This window comes from Benincasa hispida, chromosome 2 (assembly GCF_009727055.1).
Source record: "Benincasa hispida cultivar B227 chromosome 2, ASM972705v1, whole genome shotgun sequence".
NCBI classification, from domain to species: Eukaryota; Viridiplantae; Streptophyta; class Magnoliopsida; order Cucurbitales; family Cucurbitaceae; genus Benincasa; species Benincasa hispida.
In genome coordinates, this window is record NC_052350.1 from 47,075,669 (window position 1) to 47,094,925 (window position 19,257).

The following is a 19,257-nucleotide window of genomic DNA, read 5'->3' on the forward strand; positions in this document are numbered from 1 at the left end:
GTAAAAAATTACCAACTCAACTCACGTTGGTGAGTCAAACACCCTCCTAAGTTTAAAGGGTAATTTATTTTTGTTTTCTCGATCTAGCAAGTGAGAAAATTTGAACTTTCAACATGTTAATTACTAATAAACTATACTCAATTTAACGTTTAATTTTAGATCTGACGAATATAAAGTTTAGAAAGAAAATGTATAAATTGAAGTGTCGAGGGATAATAATTGACAATTTACTTTTAAAACAAAACAAATATATGAAAAAACTGATAATTAACCTATGATTTAATATTAACATATCAAACCAATATGTTAGTGATATTAACATGATTTTCGTACTAGAGATAGAAAAAAAAAAAAAAAAAGAACATTTTCTTAACATATCAAATCAATCTCTCATCTCTACTAAAAAAAAGAACATGAGTACATCAAAGATCCTAGGTATTCTAAATACTATCCAAATTTTGTCAAAATAAATGGCGGATTATGGCATTTCCCCCCACAAAATTTCAACAAAATTTATAATGTTTATCAAGGCATGATGTTGCCAAAGGAAACGAGGGAATCGAAGCTTTTGGACTTTCCTACTGAAGAAGAAGAATAAGCTGTGCGTGCGCTCGCAACTCGTTTCTTCAACCCGACACCACCGATAACTCGAAGGGTATGTGTTCGAATTCAATTTCATTACCTTCTGTTAATCATTTTTCTATGCTGCAAACCTGCACCCGAGTTTTCCTTCTGGGTAATGGCAGAATTTTCGAGGGTTGAATTTTTTCCGGGGGAAATACGAGTCTTACTTTCAGTTTGAATTCGTTTTCAGTCGTTTTCGAGTTTCTGAATCTTGGGTAACTTCTTTTGCTTAATGGGTAGTTAGGGTTGTGCATTTTCTTTGCTTATGTTTGATTTGGATTCAGTTTTCTTGGGTCTGTTCCTGTTTCATTTATTTTTCGAACTTGGTTGAGAATACATGATTTTAATAAGTTTTTGATCTGGGGAAGAAGAAAATTTGTTTTCGTGGAGGTGGGTTTGAGTTAATTACTCATTCAACTGACAATTGGTGAATGGTGGTATTGATCACATATGCGTAGGGCTGTATTATGCTCATTCATATGCTGGTGCTTCTGGATCTTGGCAGGTTTGCGAATGGACTTTTTGGTGGTTGTTTTCTAGCACAGGCACTTTGATTGTTTGGAAACTGGTATCGTCGTGGGAGTTGAACTTTTAGATTCCTGAAGTGATGTGGACGAATATTTTCAAAATTGTATGTTCCTTAGCCCATTCGATTTAGATCTATCCCTAATTTATATGCATGGTATTCCCTTGTTTTAATTCTGTCATTTTTCTGCGTTGAATTTCTCTTTATGTTTGTTCTCATAATGGGAACTTCAAACTTGGTTACTTACTGGTGCTTTGCACATTTTCCTCTTATTACTGAGCATGATCAGTGACATAAGTTATGGAAACTGTACAATCTCGAAAAACTCAACTGCAATTGTACGATGGAGCGGGATTGCCTTCTTTTGAATGAACTTGGTGGTTAAGCTATAGATACGTCATATACATGTTTTTGCTAATTTAGTTTATTGAAATCCTTTAGAAGATCTATATTGGAACGTTCTGGCACTTCAGATGTGGTCCATTAGAAACTGAAATCTATATCAATGCTTTTAAGGTGATGCTGGGCAATAGATTAGGCAGGGTGAGCATGAACACTCAATATTTTGTCATCGTAAGTGCCTCAAAGAGGTGCTTGTGTCTCCTGTTTGTTTCCTTCTAATTGTTTTGTTTTCCCCGTTTGGAACTTAGCAAAGAAAGTTTTTTGTTTTGCATCATGGTTACTTGGCTGAAATATTCTTACTCCCTAAAAGGCAGCATCTTTGGCAAAAAAAAAAAAAAAAAAAATGCCAATTCCTGAATTTTAGTCTATGAAAAGAATATTGTCTTCTCAATTGCTTTGTTTTGACTGTGCACATGCATGTAATCTATTTATCAGGTACAACTTTCCATTTCTAGAAAGTTTGCTTCACTATTCTTAGGCTAATCCTTCGATACATTTTATTTTTGAGTTTATTGCATTTGTATATTTACTGTTAATGCTCTCTACTTTGATTTTGTCATAGGGGGGTCTACATCAAATATCATGGTTCCAGTTTCTGCCTAATGAATCTGATTTGGTTACTTTACCAGATAAAAGGTTAAAACTTACTGAACCCGTTCCTTAGATTAACATTTAGGAGTTTTTTTGGGTGGTCTTCCACTTTGTTAACTATGCTAAAATTAGGCTTTTGGTGTTGAAAGTGCGAAGGTTGAGCACAATGATGCTGCCACATTCTTGGTGCTTTCATCACATGTGCAATTACAGAAGGAAGGATTTCTAAGCACTTGGACCAACTCATTTGTAGGGCCTTGGGACCCATCTCAGGGTTTGCATAATCCCGGTGAGAAATGGAAATGTGGATGCAATATGTATTTTTTATTTATCTGCCTAATCTATTTTTCTTGTCTAACGTTTGGTAATTTGGCACACCCAGATGAGAAAATTAAACTATGGCTTTTTCTACCTGGGCGCCATTCCTCTGTTGTTGAAACTGCTCAAGCAGCTGTTTCCAAGTTAAGGGGTATGTGCTACTCATGAAGGCATTGTCGATGGTTTAATGAGTTATACAACTTTTTTATGTATTCAATGCATGAACTTGGCTATAGTTCACTCAAATTAATTTATTCTTGTTTCACTTTATGTACAAACTTGACTACTCTTGAACTCATTCTCCATGGTTAAAATGGCCTGTGTTCCACTCATCATTTATGCTCTGTGGCAATGTCTTTCTTCACCATAGTTATTGCATCTGGACTGTGGATCTCTCCTGGGGATTCAGAGGAGGTTGCAGCTGCCCTTTCTCAGGCATTACGAAATTGTATCGAAAGGTTATTTATTTTGGCACGCTGATTATACGCCGTGTTATTTGTTTATTCATACTCAAAGCTAACTTACCTGAGATTGGCAGAGCCCTAACTGGACTTTCATACATGAGGTTCGGAGATGTTTTCACAAAATATCACTACATGCAAAGTGAAGAATTATTCAGGTTTCTCTTTAATTCTTGTCAGCTTCTTGTAATCTTTCTTTTATATTGCTGCTGTGGACTTAGCAAAAAATAGTTGATTATGTTTCTATGTGATGCCAACTTTGGTGCAACCATATAGGTCTGACATGTACATTGTCAGTGCAGCAAGCTGTATAGTTAAGTCTTGAGTCTGGGTGTTCCCTGTTTTTGTCTTTGGCTTGCTGTTTTTTCTTTATGCCTTTGTTTTATTTAGTTTTATCTCAATGAAAGTAGGTTTTCTGATTAAAGAAAAACAGTACATGGGAGCAAGTTTTACTGAGATGCAAAATTTTATAGAGTCGCTCAATTGGCGGTAGAATCAAGTTCAAGCAAAATTTTAGTGGGTAGTGAGATAGATTTCTTCCTTAATTTGATTGGTCTGTTAGGGATTAAGGTATAGTTATGAATCTTTTTGACATACTGATGTAGTGGAGTTTGGGTAGTCTAATTAGGAAAGAACCTTAAAAGTGATTTGTGTAAATCCAATAGTGAGTTGTCTAGGGTTTGTTTTGCTTCCTGAATGGCTTCTGCCAAAGATGGGATGTTAGATCTGGTAAAGGGTTGAGGGAGTTATATGTCACCTACACCGTGTGTCTGACTTCTAAAAAGAGAAGTAAAAACACACTTCTATTCTTCAAATTTTTAACAAGATTAATGTAAAACACTGAAAAAAAAAAAAAAAAAAAAAAAAAAAACAACACGTTGAAGCCATATAAAGCTGGGCCCTGGGGAATTAGTATGCACCTTTTCAACTGAAATGACCCAAATGGTGGTTTGAGGGTATAATTTTGTCAAATTTCTCCAAGTGTTTATTTTTTTGGAAGTTGAAGGTTAAATGCGGGATCATTGTAGTTGGAGTATGTTTTATTGTATACTTTTCTTTTAATCCTTTTCATCAACTTTCTACTTTTGTTCTTACCTTGGTTTCCAAGTTTTTCTTTTTCTAAAAAGATCCTTGTTCGATCTTTTTTTTTCACTGATGGATACCAATGGTCAGGAGAGGGCAACCTACGATGGAGTTCATATTTGCTGCTACTGAGGAGGCAATCTTTGTGCATGTCATTTTATCTGCAAAGTAAATTNTGTTTTAAGATGCTGACCATGCAGGTTAAGTTGATAATTAACTGATCTTTTTATTTTTCCTAGACATATTCGAGCACTATCAAATGCAGAGATTGAAAGAGTATTGAAGCATTCTGCTCACAATTCCTGTCTTGGACTTCCAGGTTAGCTGGGAAATTCAAACTGTAGGACAGTGTTGTAATTTCCTTGTGGTTGATAATTTTGTCACTAAATATTTCTTAGTTAGTTTCATCTTAAAGAAGTTTCTTAGTCGATAATTTCTCTATAAATACAGGCTTTAGGTTCTTGTGTTAGATAATAGAATAATGAATGCATTTGTGAATTCTTAGAGAGAGCTTGTTAAAACTCGAATTAGAAAAAACCATTCAAGCAAGTGGTTTTTAGCTTCTTCAGGAGTTTATTCGGAGTTTGTCTGGAAAGGCTTGAAAGATTATTTGTAAGCGAACTTTTTCGTTGGCTAGATTGGTTTGATTCCACTAATTTAAAGGTGTCCTCTTGGTGTTCTCTGTCCTAGCCTTTTGTTGGTTTCTCTCCATGATATTTGTTTAATTTTCAGTTTTTGATCTCTCCCATTAGAGTTTATATATCTTGAACATTAGTCTCTTTTCATTTTATCACTAAAAAGTTTTTTTTTCTTTTGGTTAAAAAAGATTTTTTTTGAGTGCTTTGGCTTGAACACAATAGGACAAAAGAGATGTTTTTGACATAGCTTAAAGTTTTTCTTCTCTGCCTTCTTTTGAAGGAATCCAAAGCATGTCAAAGTATTGTAAATGTCATACATATTCGAGGTACTCTCGTAATGGGTCTTTACTTTCTTTCCTTTGTAAATCAGGAGGAATTGTGAGTCGTGACTATTTAATTCTACCATTATTTGTAATTAAAATATCCTCAATTGTTTAATGCCTGAACTTTTTGTCCTTTTGACTTCAGTTTTGCTAGCTTGAAGTGCATATGTTAGGATGATATTTATTTTTCATTCTTCATTCACAGATTTTTTTTTTTTTTTTAATGTTCTTTTATTTTCAGTGATTGTTTCGCCTCATGGAATTCGAGGTAGGTTTACTGGATGTTGTGCCAGTGATGTTGTGAAACGGATATATTCCAGGTATTACATTATATGCTGTATGCTTTTCACTTGGCAGAATTCTCTCTGTATTTTCTATAATGTTAGCCGTTGTTTTTATTTTCTTTTTTGATTTGTGTGAACAGTTCTGGCAAGTCTAGGACTTCATATGGATTTGTAGGTTTACCCCATCATGTCTCTCAAGGTGGCTGCCAGTCAAAAGGGCAAAATTGCTATGTTGAAGTTACCCTAGGGTGCCCTAAATCAGTGAGTGAGAAGCCTCTGCAATCCAATTCAAATTACACAAAAAACATATCAACGCCTCAAGTTACAGAATCTCTTACTGGACGATGTGATCTGAAAGGATCGTCAAACCATTTATCTTCTCATAAAAAGACTTTTATCTATCCATCCGAAGCAGTGCTTGTTTTGTTATTGCAAACGTCATTTGCCAGGTCTTCTTTGAAAAGGTAGTTACCAAAGCTTGCACTGTTTGTCTTCTTTGAAGTGCTTCCAATTTAAAAGATAGAAGGAGAACCCTTTGGTTACATTTATACGGATTTTGTGCAATTTTTTAAATGGAAGTAATAACTGGATTTTCCTTAGTGGCCACTTGTTGAAAGACAAAGGTAAATTACTTTGGTTAAAGTTTACGGGCTTCCCTGTGGATTTTAAAGTACAAAAGGGATGAAAAAGAATTTGAAGTATTGTAGAAAAGCTTCTCGACAATGTTTTTGTTGTAGTTGTTGTTGGGTGGCATTTTCTCCCCTTCTTTTCTTTTTCTTTTTCTCCTTCCTCTTCCTCTTCCTTCTTCCTCCTCCTTAGAGGACACATATATTATCACTGATAATGAAATAAATGAACCAACCTCTTTTCTGACATATTATTGGTGTTCCCCCCATCATGTTACAACCTCAATATATTATCACTTTCCTCCATGATGTTACAACCTCAATGGTGTGTTCTTGGCCGGAGACAGAAAGACGACGACTGTGAGCTCTTTGTGGGGATTGATTCTTTAAGACTTTTGGGGTTGTATCAGCTCATAATAGAGGGCGGTGTTTGATGTTTAAGGAGGTGCTCTTGAATCCTCCCTTTCACAACAAAGGGAGGGTTCTTTGGCAGTCTTGATTTTTCACTATGATGTGGGGCATTTGGCTTGCTGGTAGAATTTTTCGTGGGATGGAGAGGTCGGAGGAGGATATTTGGGATTTTATTAGATTTAGTTCTTCTTTATGGGCTTCCATTAATTGAGTGTTTTGTAATTGTCAACTTAGTGTTATCTTTTTGGATTGGGACCTTTTTTTGTAATTGGGTGGGTTTTTTTGGATTTTGGTAGATCCTTTCATCTTATTACTCAATGAAAGCTCGGTTTCTTGTTTTAAAGAAATGAAGCTTGGTTGGGCGTATGTTTCTGGTCTAATCACACAAAAACCTTTTGCCTTGTTGCACTGCTCTGCTATGAAGCTTGGTTGGGCGTATGTTTCTGCTATTTGGTGGCGTTTGTTTTTTCTACTAACTTTGATGTTGAACTTTTCAGATTTTGGCTGCAAAACTGGATAGGACCCTCATTACCTGGTTCATCTTTCTACGTGCATTGGTAAGGATTTCATCGCATAGCATCTGACTGAAGTTATATGTTATTAGATTAAGAAATACTATTTTATCATGTGCATATTGCTTGGATGTTATTGTGTGCATGTTGAGCTGGATCCTAACATAATATTTTGCGTTGTCTACTTTTCGAAAGTTCATTCAAAAGTAGAATTGATATCGACTTGGAAAAGTGCGTGTGTGTGTATATATATATAGTGGTTATAGATAGGAAACCATTATTTGTTTTTAGAAAAAGAACAGTGCAGAAGACAAAGGGAAACAACAAACAAGACATCCCAAGTCTACGGCAAAAAGAGGTTTCAAAAATACCCTCCAATCACGTCACTATGTTATAAATTGTTTTATTTCCAAGAATCAACGATGACAGCTATCATATAGTGATTTCTTGTTTTTGTTTATTTGTTTGTTTGTTGTTGTTGTTGTTGTTGTTTTTTTTTTTTTTTTTTTTTTTTTTTTTTTTTTGAATAAGAAAAAAATTTCATAGATATATGAAGTTTTGCAACATTAGGGAGGAAATCTGAAGGAGAAGTTAAAATAAACTTCTCTATTTGGAGAAAAGAGTAGAGCAGCTATATAAATGGAAAGAAATAGAGTATTTATACCAAGATATAGCTAAATAGACAACATAATAAAAAGATTATCAAAAGATCTTTCCTTATCATTGATAACCCTTTGGTTTTGATTGATGCAAGTGGTTTAAAGAAAACCCAAGCTGGGTGAACCCATAGAAATTTTTTCCTTATCTGAGAAAGGGTGGTCGGTTAGGGTATGGTGAAGGAGACTTGTAGATTACATGGGAGAGCTGTGGACCATTTGAAAGATGAAAAAATCTCCTTCCAAAATCTGTCATAATACATGCTAGCAATAAAGCTTTGCTTCTGTGTTTCAGCATCATTTTTTGCAAAATGGGCAGTTTATACGAATTTATTTGAAAAAGAAAAAAAGAACAACAATAATGTAGTGACATGGCAAGGTTGCATTTCTTCTTCTTAATGCGTGTTTTTCGTTATCCTTTCTTTATAAGAAATATATCTATTAAGAAAAAAAATTAGCCACATGTCAAATTCTTAAATCACCGATTGACCCAAAAGCTTAAGCTGATGGGTGAAAGTGGGTTTAATTATATATCATCTAACACTCTCCCTTGTGGGCTTGAAATACAAAGAAGATCCAACAAGTTGAAAGAAATATTAATTGGAGAGGAACAATATTGCAAGAGTTTGAACACATGACCTTTTGGACCATCTATTCTGATACCATCTTAAATCACCAATTGACTTCAAAACTTAAGCTGATGGGTGAAGGCAGATTTAATTATATATCACTAACACAAATCTATATGAGTTTTTTTATTCAAAGGTATATTTTCATTTATATGTTTTCTTTCTTGCTAAGGTTTTAAGTTGGTAACTTTCGTGTATGTTTTTGAAGAGGTTTCATATCTCTATATTAGTGGCATTCATAAAAGATTGTCTATAGTAGTAGTGATTGGAATAAATATTTAAATTTTATTAACCAGTTTCTACTTATGGTTGTTGTGGTTTCTGTAGCAATGGAAATGTAGATTATATGGAAGGGTTGTGGACTGAGACTGATAAAATACGTTCACAGCATGGTTACGATAGTAGCAGCAATAGTAACAGTAGCAGCATTGGTAGCATAAGCAGTAGTTCTAGTGATAGTGATTGCAAGACTGGAGCCAGCGAACTTGAAGCAGATGCTGATTCCTTATCTTGTAGGCAGTCTGGATTGTCTTCAAATGACCAGTCAGCAAACAGTCAAAAATTGGTAAGCTCGATTAATGTTCTTAGAATTAGATTTTATTTTCTGTAAGTAGTTGTATATGATTAAGGACCCTGCAAGTTCGACTTAATGTTTTGGCATGGGAACACCTAAATTTGGGGATGATGTTAGATTGTCACTATATGCCATGCTGGTTTATGATTTCATTTTGATTTGTACTTCTTAGACTAAAAAGAAGTTCCAAGAATTATTATTCACCTGAACAGTAATCGGTAACTTGTGCCCTATTTGGTTACAAAAATGGCATTAAATTTTTGTCTAACATGTTGATATTTTCACATATCCTTGGATTCAACATCAACATTGACATAAGGGGAGAATCAACATTTCCAGTTTATCATTAAAAAAATTCATAAAACATAAAAATAAGCAACAAAATAATGTAAATATAATATAAATAATTGACATCTTAATTTTTTACCTTTATGTTTAGAAAGTGGTGAAGATCTGCAGAATGTTTTCTTTGATTGCTCTTATTCAAGCAAATGCTGGAGAAAGCTCTTCTAGTTCAATTTTCGTTAGATTTTTCGAATAGAGCATAAGCAACAACATCTCCCACATTCTGACTGGCCCAATTCTATTTCCTAAGGCACAAATTATTTGGTCAAACTATGGCTAAAACCTTGATTTCAGGAATTTAGTTTGAGCAAAATCATTGAGTCTTCCCCAACAGGTCATTGATTGGTCTAATCGGTTTGGATTGGCCCATTTGTTAGCTTCTTATTGGTGCTCTCAGTCAAAGCTTTTAGTTGATTATTCTTTTCAAGACATCTTAACTGGAGGGTTTTTATTTATTTCTTCATTGTAATTAGCTAATTGTGTCTTTATCTTTTGCTTCATGCTGTAAATAGATAAGATGAGAGTACTATGAGAGTGTCAACCTAGTTGAGATGTCCAGGAGCACTTGCTGATCTTTAGTCCTTCAGATTACTATGCTTATTATTATTTTGTATTCTTGAATTTGGAACTTTGAATCTAGAGTATTAGTCTCTTTTCATTATATCAATGAAAAGTTTGTTTTCGTTTTTTAAAAAAAACTTGTTTACAAAGTGTAAAATGTTTATTTATTAATCTAAATATACATTTTTATTTTTTATTTTTGAAATCTTCCTATATTTATAATCTTCCTAGTAATTTTCATGGACAGACATTTTGTCGATACTTTCATGGACATTTCCGTAAAATTGAGACTTCGACATTTCCGTTGACATTGATTGGTCACGATATTTCTTTTAAAAATGGAGCTTGTTTCTTGACTCTCTTTATCCAAATTCCTCACTTTTAAAAAATTCTTTTCCACACTGGCAAAATTTTAAAAAAGAGAACATTTTCTTAAAAATAATTGCATAATTTGAATACATTTTAAAACATGATTACAAAGAAATTGTTACTATACTGGCCTGCCTTCTAAAAGTAGAAAACCAATAGCAAAATCATTACCCAATGGGTATTTATGTTTTCTCTTGTGGAGGAAACTCTATGGTTCTTGTTTTTGAGGTGGAAACCATCTTTCTGTTGGATTCTAGCGTGGTATTAATTCTTTATTCTTTAGTCTTTCTTTTCTTCATTTGGTGGGGGATGGGGAGCTAGAGGAGCTATAGCCTAGGAACAATTGTATCTTTTTCATTTTATTTTATTCTTTGATTTTTAGTTGAACAACTGTTGGTCGAGAATCAAACCATCAACCTTTTTTTTGGTAATTGGGGCCTTCATCCACTAAGCTATGCTTAGATTGGCAGAACAATTGCACTTTAACCAATACGAAATGGACCTTCAATAGATTCTTAGGCGCTATCTTCCCATCGGCTCTCTTGATGTTATTTGCTGTAACAAATTATAGTCTTAATGATATCTTGACTAACTGGAGAGCTTTTTTCATCACTCTTTTGATAGGATTTTTTTACAAGGTTCCCCTTTTGTTTGTAATATTACATATCATCATTGAAAATCATTTTTTTCTATTAAAAAAAGAATATTGCTCATGCTGCCTCTAGATTTTTGTAAAATCTACTAATATCTTCTATTGGACGATCAAACTGTTTATTTGTCAGGGTATTAAGCGGCCTCGTTCAGGGATGCCAGATGCGTTAGATCAAATGGGTACGGGTGCTCAAATTCAAGATGCTTTCAAATCTGATTTTACTTCCACCGAGCTCAACAATTGCACTATTACAGGAGTTAGTAGTGAGCTGATTGGATCTCCTTGGGACTGGGATGACGATGACCGGGGTGGGGACGACATTGAAGATCTCCTTTTGCATTTTGGGGGATTTGGAGACTTCTTTGAGAATGATGTTTTGCCTTTTGGGGAGGTATTTTCCACGTGTCTTGTGAAATGTTCTGCTGCAGGATGATTATAAGATAGTTGTTATTTGTTGCATGTTAAGTTTCTTGTGATGCACAATAGCTCAAAACAAACTTGAATCTCAAAGTAAGCTATATAAGATGGTTAGTTTTTTATTTTCTTTCCTGATCTGTTTATTGAAGTTAATATGGCCCTTGAGTTACTTCATTAACCTTTAAAAATTTCCTTTCCGTTCATATCCTCCGGGAGAAAAGATCCTCATTGGAACGAAATTTGAGCTTAACTGCAAAAATCATTTTGGATTATTAAAATCTACCATCAATTTTGATAATTTGGCTCTGATGTGTGATGATAACTTATTATTATTATTATAAAAGTAAAAACCTTTTGATAAGAAATCTAATGGATTTTATTATTTTGTAACCCACTATAATTTTTTCACTCCCTCAATCTTTCTCAGTCAAGCTGAAGGCAATCTGTTTCTTTCCCCCTCTTAATATTCTTGCTGATTGTATGAGTATGATCTTGGAGCTCATCATGATATTATCTTCTGAAGCCTCCAGGAACTGCAGAGTCACAATCTCTTATGTTTTCTGCTCCGGACTACACTGATGTAGGTAACAGTCCAGTTGGGGTCATGGATGTTTCTGATCAGATGCTTTTGCCCGTGGGGTTTCCATCCTTCGATAACTTCAACCCAACTGTTCCAATGACGACAGAGGAGGCTTTAAGCAAAGATCATGAAGTCACAAACAATGCATTGTCCTCAGTAACAGCCAACCAAACTTCAGTGTCTTCTGGGGAGTTTGATCAAATTACTAAAGCTGAAGCTCTGATGACACTTGCTCCAGAATATGGAGCAGTTGAAACTCCTACAAGTGAGTTTTCTTCATCAATCTTCCGAAGTCCATATGTTCCAAAATCTCGGGAGCTAGAGAGTTCAAACTTAAGCACAAACAGTTACATATATGGTGCAACACCACCGTCTTCACCCCATTTTGATAGGTCGGATGAGAAGAGTGGTATCTCCTCAAATACAAAACCATCTAATGTTCTACAGGCAAAAAACTATTATACACATGTCGACAATGTGAAAGAGAAACATGTAAGAAAATCAGCTGCCTGTAAGAACAGCATCTCTACATCTGATGGGCTGACATCATCTCTCTCAAATCACAATGCTGTCAAATCTGCACAAAGGAAAACGACCGAGGACAGTGTCAAAGCCGATTGTTTATTTATGTCACAGAAGCACGTTCTTGCAATGGAAGTTGAATGCTTAATGTTCCAAGCTTCTATGTGCAGAGTACGGCATACCCTGCAGTCTTCTGGTAGTTCCACAGTTTCTGGTACAAATCAGCTATCTAGTGATCCAAGTACTATTACAGATTATATGGCAAATGAGGTGAAGAAGAAAGATAATATTCCAATTAGAATAGCCGGAGATGTTGATGGGGGGATACTTGATGGACACCTTAATGCACCTGTTGGTGTTTGGCGGTCTGTTGGAGTTCCCAAGGTTCCAAAGCCCTCAAACTCACCTAGTATGGAGCTTGGGTCATCCTTACCCCACAATTCTTTCCATGAGGATGGAGTGCTCTCTTATGGGCAAAGACAACCACTTCAGGAGCTCCTTGATGCCTTCCCCTTACTTGTCCAGCAGGCTACTTCTTTTGTTGACCTCGCCTTGGATGCAGATTGTGGTGATGGCCCATATGGCTGGCTAGCATTGCAGGAACAATGGAGGAGGGGATTTCCATGTGGGCCATCAATGGTTCATGCAGGCTGTGGAGGAACCTTAGCCTCTTGCCATGCATTGGACATTGCAGGTGTGGAGTTAGTGGATCCTCTCTCTGCTGATGTAAGTGTATTTTCCTCTTATTCCTCTTAGTTGCTATTGCATGCACACAATTTCCTATCTTATATTTATATTATAGACCTCGACTTTATTGTTATAATTTGTTAAAGGTATTGTTCATGCTTACTATCTTGTTATCATCATATCTGCATTCAACAAAAATAACTTCTGTATGTTTCCTAAGTTTTTTTTTTTCCCTTTTCTTTTCTTTTTAGTCATGTCCGGTATTATTACTTTACTGTTACTGTTATATAATCGCGTCTGTGTGTGGTGTTCTTTGTTTTTCCTTGCCATGCTGGCTTATTGATGAGATGTAGCTTTAAAGATGTTCTGCTGCGTTATTGCTGAATTATCTTCCAGGTTTATGCTCCGTCGGTAATGAGTTTGCTGCAGTCTGACATGAAAACAGCCTTGAAATCTGCATTTGGCACTTTGGATGGGCCATTATCTGTAATTGATTGGTGCAAAGGTCGTGGTCAATTAGGTGATTCAGGAAGCATGGGCGATGGATTATCTGCCGAGTCTACTGTAAATGAATCTAAAGATTCTTCATGTACTGTTATGCAAAATATTGGAGAGCCCATAAGCCCCTCACATTCTTCTGCTAGTGGATCATCTAGTCTCAAAGGTATGGATGTTATAATTTATACAAAATGAAATGTTTAGTTCAGTGGATCATGCAATTTTCTGATACTGTAGGTGGTACCACGATGGATAATTCCAAAATGGATGAAACTTCCCAAAGGAGATCACACCAAGAAATCTGCAGTTCAGGATCCGACCAGCAACTGCCTTCCCGGCTGAGGCCAACAGTTATTGTTCTCCCATCACCTGCAATACTTGTTGGGTATGGATTTGATTATTTAATCGCCTTCTTTGTTCTTAGAGGTTAAGTTCATATTTAGGATATCCTGATCTGTTTTGTTTGCTAAACATTATGTACTTTCATAGGCTATTTAGTATCACGCATAGAATATTACTCTATAGCTTTTAAATGATGGCTGCACATTCAAGTTGATGTCACTATTAGAAGATTACTCCTCTGTACTATGTGTGAATGGCGTTCATTGCATTTTTTATTTTTCACTTAAAGAACTATAGATTTTTTGGCCTTTCGTTTAAAATTGTTAAATATCTTTTTATCATAGATTGCTTAGGCCCCTGTCATGCAAATGCCATGGAATTATCTGTTATCAAACTGCAAAATTGTATGTCCATGTTTGAGGAAGAAACTATTAATAAGCAAAACAATCAATGGTATTTCAAAAAAAAATAAAAATAAATAAATCAATAGACTGAAGCAAGGAAATCCTAATATCTCGCATAGACTGAGATCCATGATTAGACATTCTTGAATATTTATTATTATTTTGGTGGATAACAAGTCTATTCTTAGATGGTTAACCATTAAAAACTGTTTAATCATAGTCTGGTGCGTATGTGAAATAAAAAGTGAGTTTGTAGAGATTTTAGGTTCATTTGTTCAGTTATGCATCTGTGGGAGGTTCTCTTATATTTTCATTTAGATGAGCTACTGTTATCAATATCATCCAGTGAGAAAAAATGATGATATGTAAACAGGTACCAAGATGATTGGCTTAAGACATCTGCCAACTCTCTGCAACTTTGGGAAAAGGCCCCTCTTGAACCTTATGCTGTACAAAAACCAGTAAGTTGATTGAAATCTGAACAGGTGGCATCTACAAGGCACTATTTGTCTTCTTGCGCATATTTATTTACATGGTATAGATACTGAAATGATAATATCATTTGTACCCTTTTAGTGACATGGATTTTTATTTTATTAAATGTTGCAGATAAATTATTGCGTCATTTGTCCAGATATTGATCCTCTTGCATCAGCCGCTGCTGATTTTTTCCAACAACTAGGAACAGGTTAGTAGTGATTTGTTATTTAACTAATTAAGATGCAGAATTAGTTATTTAGAAGGCTACCGGTTAGAAAGTAATTCTGATCTAGTTTAGTATTTTCCATCCGACCGTTTAAGAAGGAATATTATCCTACGGGTGATTGATCTTTTAGAAATGGATAAATACTGTTCTTATGTGGATAAAATTGTCGCTGTTGCCTTCTGATAGAGAAATTCCATAGGTCCAAACAAGATTCATCCAAAGGATTTCTTTGCTTTCACATAAGGGTTGCACAAAAAGAGGGGTTTAAGAAAAATGTACGCATTAGTTTCTTTTCGTTTTTTCAATGGGATTTGCTCGTTTCTTGTTAAAAAACTGTAGGGATCTTTTGGGAAGACCATCTCATGTCTAAGGGCAGCCATCACATCGTTCCAAACTTCCTTTTTTTCTTATATGATATATTAGAAGTTTATGTTGTTTTTCAAGCGTATTAGAGCTTTATGAGACTAAAATTAGAAACTTGTAGCTTTGTTGTAGTTTTATTAGATATGAGAGGGAGTTTTTGTAAGTGTAACTACTTTATCATGATGAAGGTTGAAATGGCATATTTGCTTTGTATTCTTTCATTTTTTTTTTCAAAATAGGAGGTTGGCTTAAGTTGGGTTTTCATTTTAGAAAGGAACCTTGATTAAACATAATCCTTTTCATATGCTCATTGCTCATTAACTGCTTTCAAATTTTTTAGCGAATTACAGTTGATTGACCAGCTTCTTCTTCGGCCTTGTTTGTCACCAGTGTATGAAACGTGCAAGCTGGGAACTCATACCCCGCATAATTTAGGGAATCAAATGGACACAGATTCTGGGAAGTGGTTGTCTTCAGGTTTAGTTCTACTTGATTGCCCCCAATCAATGAAAATTGATAGCAGTAGTGCTTCAATAGTTGGTTCAATTAGTGACTATTTGCTTTCTCTCTCAAATGGATGGGACTTGACAAGTTATCTTAGATCTCTTTCAAAAGCTTTGAAAGCTTTGAAACTCTCTCCATCCATGTCAGCCAATCCAAAAGAAGGAAGCAATGGTTCTTGCATGGTAAGACCTTTGAATATTTTCTACTTTTTTACCCATTGCATGTCCCTCAGTGTATATTATTTCCTTTCTACTTAACTCACCTACAATTTTTTGCCCACCTTAGGTACTTTATGTGATATGCCCTTTTCCTGATCCCCTGGAAGTATTGCAAACTGTCGTTGAATCTTCTGTTGCTGTCGGTTCTGTCATGCTCCAGTCAGATAGAGATAGGAGAACAATAATGTGTAGTCAGGTTGCAAAGTCGTTAAGCTGCTCAGCAGCTGTTGATGAGTCATCAGCATCAAACGTTTTAGTTCTTCAAGGGTTTACTCTACCTAAATTGGTATTGCAGATTGTGACAGTTGATGTGATTTTCAGAGTGAGTAGTCCATCAGTAAATGAACTTGTCATTCTTAAGGAGACAGCTTTTACTATTTATAACAAGGCTCGCCGAATATCACGGGGGACACCAAATGATGTGGTCCAGTCATCATCAATATCCAGTAGATCTCATTCAGTTCTATCATCAATGTCACCTTCCATTCCAGGGATGTGGAAAGACTGTGTTGGTCCTAGAATAACTGGGCATTCCCTCCCACGAGAGGGTGAAATTGATGGTACCCTGAGGTCTGGAACCTGGGATAATTCCTGGCAATCAAGGGCTGGATCATTAAGTTGTGACCCAAACCGGATCGGAGAATATTATCTTCAAGAAGATTCTTGCTACATGTTTGAACCACTTTTTATTCTCGCAGAACCTGGTTCACTAGAGCATGGAATTTCACCAATAAATCCTGTTACTCTAGGAACAGAGTCTTCTAAACCATTATCTGATGACAACAGCGGAGCCTTTTTACAGAGTACAAATTCAGCAGTAGTTATGGATATGGGAACTAGCTCTCAACTAGATGGACCTGAGATGGATGGATTTGGACAGAAGAATCCTAGCCTACACTGTTCCTATGGATGGACAGAGGACTGGCGCTGGCTAGTATGTATCTGGACAGATTCGCGAGGAGAATTGTTAGACAGTCATATATTTCCATTTGGTGGTATTAGCAGCAGGCAGGATACGAAGGGTCTGGAGTGCATTTTTGTCCAAGTTCTGCAGCAAGGCTGTATGATACTTCAGTCATGTTCTCCTGATACCAGCGTTTCCAAGCCCAGAGATTTGGTTATTGCAAGAATCGGAACGTTCTACGAACTTGAGTATCTAGGTACAGATTCCTCATATCATTATTATTTTCAGCTTTCATTATTTGTCGATACACAGAATTTTACATACTTACCCATGGCTTCGTATATTCTCAATTATTCACTTATTAGTTTAAAATCCTGAAGTTCTATTGCACAATTACGTCAACAATTTCATGCCCAGGTGATCTGCCTGGAAAGGATCCCCACTTAAATCTTTTTTCTTGATGATTTTACTACTCACTATTTTCACATACCCATCCACTTAAAATTTACAAAATTTCCGGTTGAAGATTTTCAGAAGGTAATCTTAAATTTCTGACCTGTTTTGGCTTGGAACTAATGTTGCTCTTTTTGTCGTCTTATTATGATTAGAGTGGCAGAAGGCCATTTACTCACTATGGGGATCTGAGGTGAAAAAATGGCCCTTGCAACTTCGCCGCTGCATGCCAGATGGGATATCATCAAGTACTAATGGGAGTTCCTTGCAACAACAGGAGATGAGTTTGATTCACGATAGAAACCTTTCTTCCTCCCCAAATCCTTTATATAGTCCGCATTCAAAAACTACAGGCTTTATGAAAGCTGTTATTGGACAACCTGCTATTCGAAAACAGCTAATGGGTGGTCATGCAGTGGTTGACAACTCAAGAGGATTGATTCAGTGGGTGCATAGTATTAGTTTTGTTGCAGTTTCGATGGAGCATTCTCTGCAGCTATTACTTCAAGCTGATTCACCATCTCCTGGTAAGATAAGTTGACAGTACCTGACATATGCCTTATATTCTTCAATTGATGTTTTACAGCTGCATCTTTTTTGTTCAAGTTTTGTAGATTATTACCTTTTTCTCCCCTTCTTGGTTATGTTGGGATAGTCCAGGCCTTGGGTTGGGCGTGGGTGCCCTTGGTATAGGAGAGCCCAGATTACCCAAGTAAGAAAAAAGACAGTCGCCAAATGAATACAAATTTGTATGGACTTATTCTTCTGCACTATCCCAACATACAATTATGCAAGCTTAGGGTTTGCAATCCATAAACCTAGATGTCTTAAAATCATGAGCCAAACATTCCCCATCCTCTATTAATTTATTTTTAAGGAATATTTGGGATTACGGGAATAACCATGCGTAGTCTTTTTCATCTTGTGTGTTAGAAGACCTCCAACTTAGCTTCTGGAAATTTCATGAGCAATAAATGTTTTGAGTGATTGTTTAAGTACATTGCAATAGCTGTCATATGGTCTGTCTATCATTTCAAATGTCCTGGATTTGGGTTTCTTAAGGTGCATGGAGAAATATTTGTGCAATGCATTTTAGGTTTAGCAGCAGTAACTTCTCTCAGTACTTACCTGAAGTCTTTCACAGGTGGAAATCAAAGCAGTGTACATACGGGTTTGTCCTCGTATCTTGAAGGCTTTACCCCTGTAAAATCACTTGGTTCCACATCTTCTTCTTATATACTAATCCCATCACCCAGTCTGCGTTTCCTTCCCTCTAACCCTCTTCAGCTTCCCACATGCCTCACTGCCGAATCCCCACCTTTAGCACATCTCCTCCACAGTAAGGGCTCTGCGGTTCCACTTTCCACTGGATTTGCTATTTCAAGAGCTGTACCCTCAATGAGAAAGGATTCTCGAAGCAACATGAAAGAGGAATGGCCATCAGTCCTTTCGGTTAGTCTCATTGATTATTATGGAAACAATATCACACATGAAAAGAATGTCCGCGGAATTGTCAAGCAAGTGGGAAGAAGTTCAACTGTGGAATCCAGAGACTTTGAAGTAGAGACACATTTGATTCTTGAATCTATCATAGCAGAGCTTCATGCCTTATCATGGATGACTGTGAGCCCAGCATACTTGGACCGACGAACTGCTCTGCCTTTTCACTGTGATATGGTTTTGAGACTCCGGAGGATTCTTCATTTTGCTGACACGGAGCTTTCTAGGCGTGCCGAAAAAACAAAACATTAGGATGATATCAACTGAGGTAATCCTCAGGTTGTTTCTTGCTAATTATTCTATTGAGACCGTCTTACCATGTAAAGTTATATGTATTATAATTCTTGTACATGCTAGATAGGTGGGCAATTCTTAATTATATGCTTAGTTTGTAGGAATTAGGGAAGAGAAAATTAAATCTCAGTTCAGATTTATGTGAAAAATTAGGACAGATGTATATGTAACAAAAGGGAATTGCAACTTGAAAATCAGTGTGATTGAGATCCCTTGATTTTCTCAGAATATAATCAAATGATAGAACCAGTTATATGACAGCCTCTTTTGTTACTCCCAA

At 36.0% G+C, this 19,257-nt stretch overlaps 1 protein-coding gene across 1 annotated transcript; it reads left to right on the forward strand.

Moving 5' to 3' along the window:
- Positions 1-403: 403 nt before the first annotated feature.
- Positions 404-19,257, forward strand: LOC120072310 (mediator of RNA polymerase II transcription subunit 13). The gene is given in 25 exon segments (XM_039024766.1): positions 404-655; positions 1,130-1,255; positions 2,115-2,188; positions 2,293-2,432; positions 2,526-2,612; positions 2,832-2,919; positions 3,000-3,080; positions 4,096-4,173; positions 4,245-4,324; positions 5,208-5,286; positions 5,391-5,714; positions 6,785-6,844; positions 8,412-8,649; positions 10,716-10,764; positions 10,840-10,976; positions 11,526-12,830; positions 13,188-13,455; positions 13,527-13,674; positions 14,409-14,496; positions 14,645-14,723; positions 15,495-15,790; positions 15,894-16,986; positions 17,339-17,710; positions 18,328-18,911; positions 18,913-19,257. Coding segments are annotated over 24 exon segments (5,904 nt in total). The 5' UTR covers positions 404-655; positions 1,130-1,231; the 3' UTR covers positions 19,045-19,257.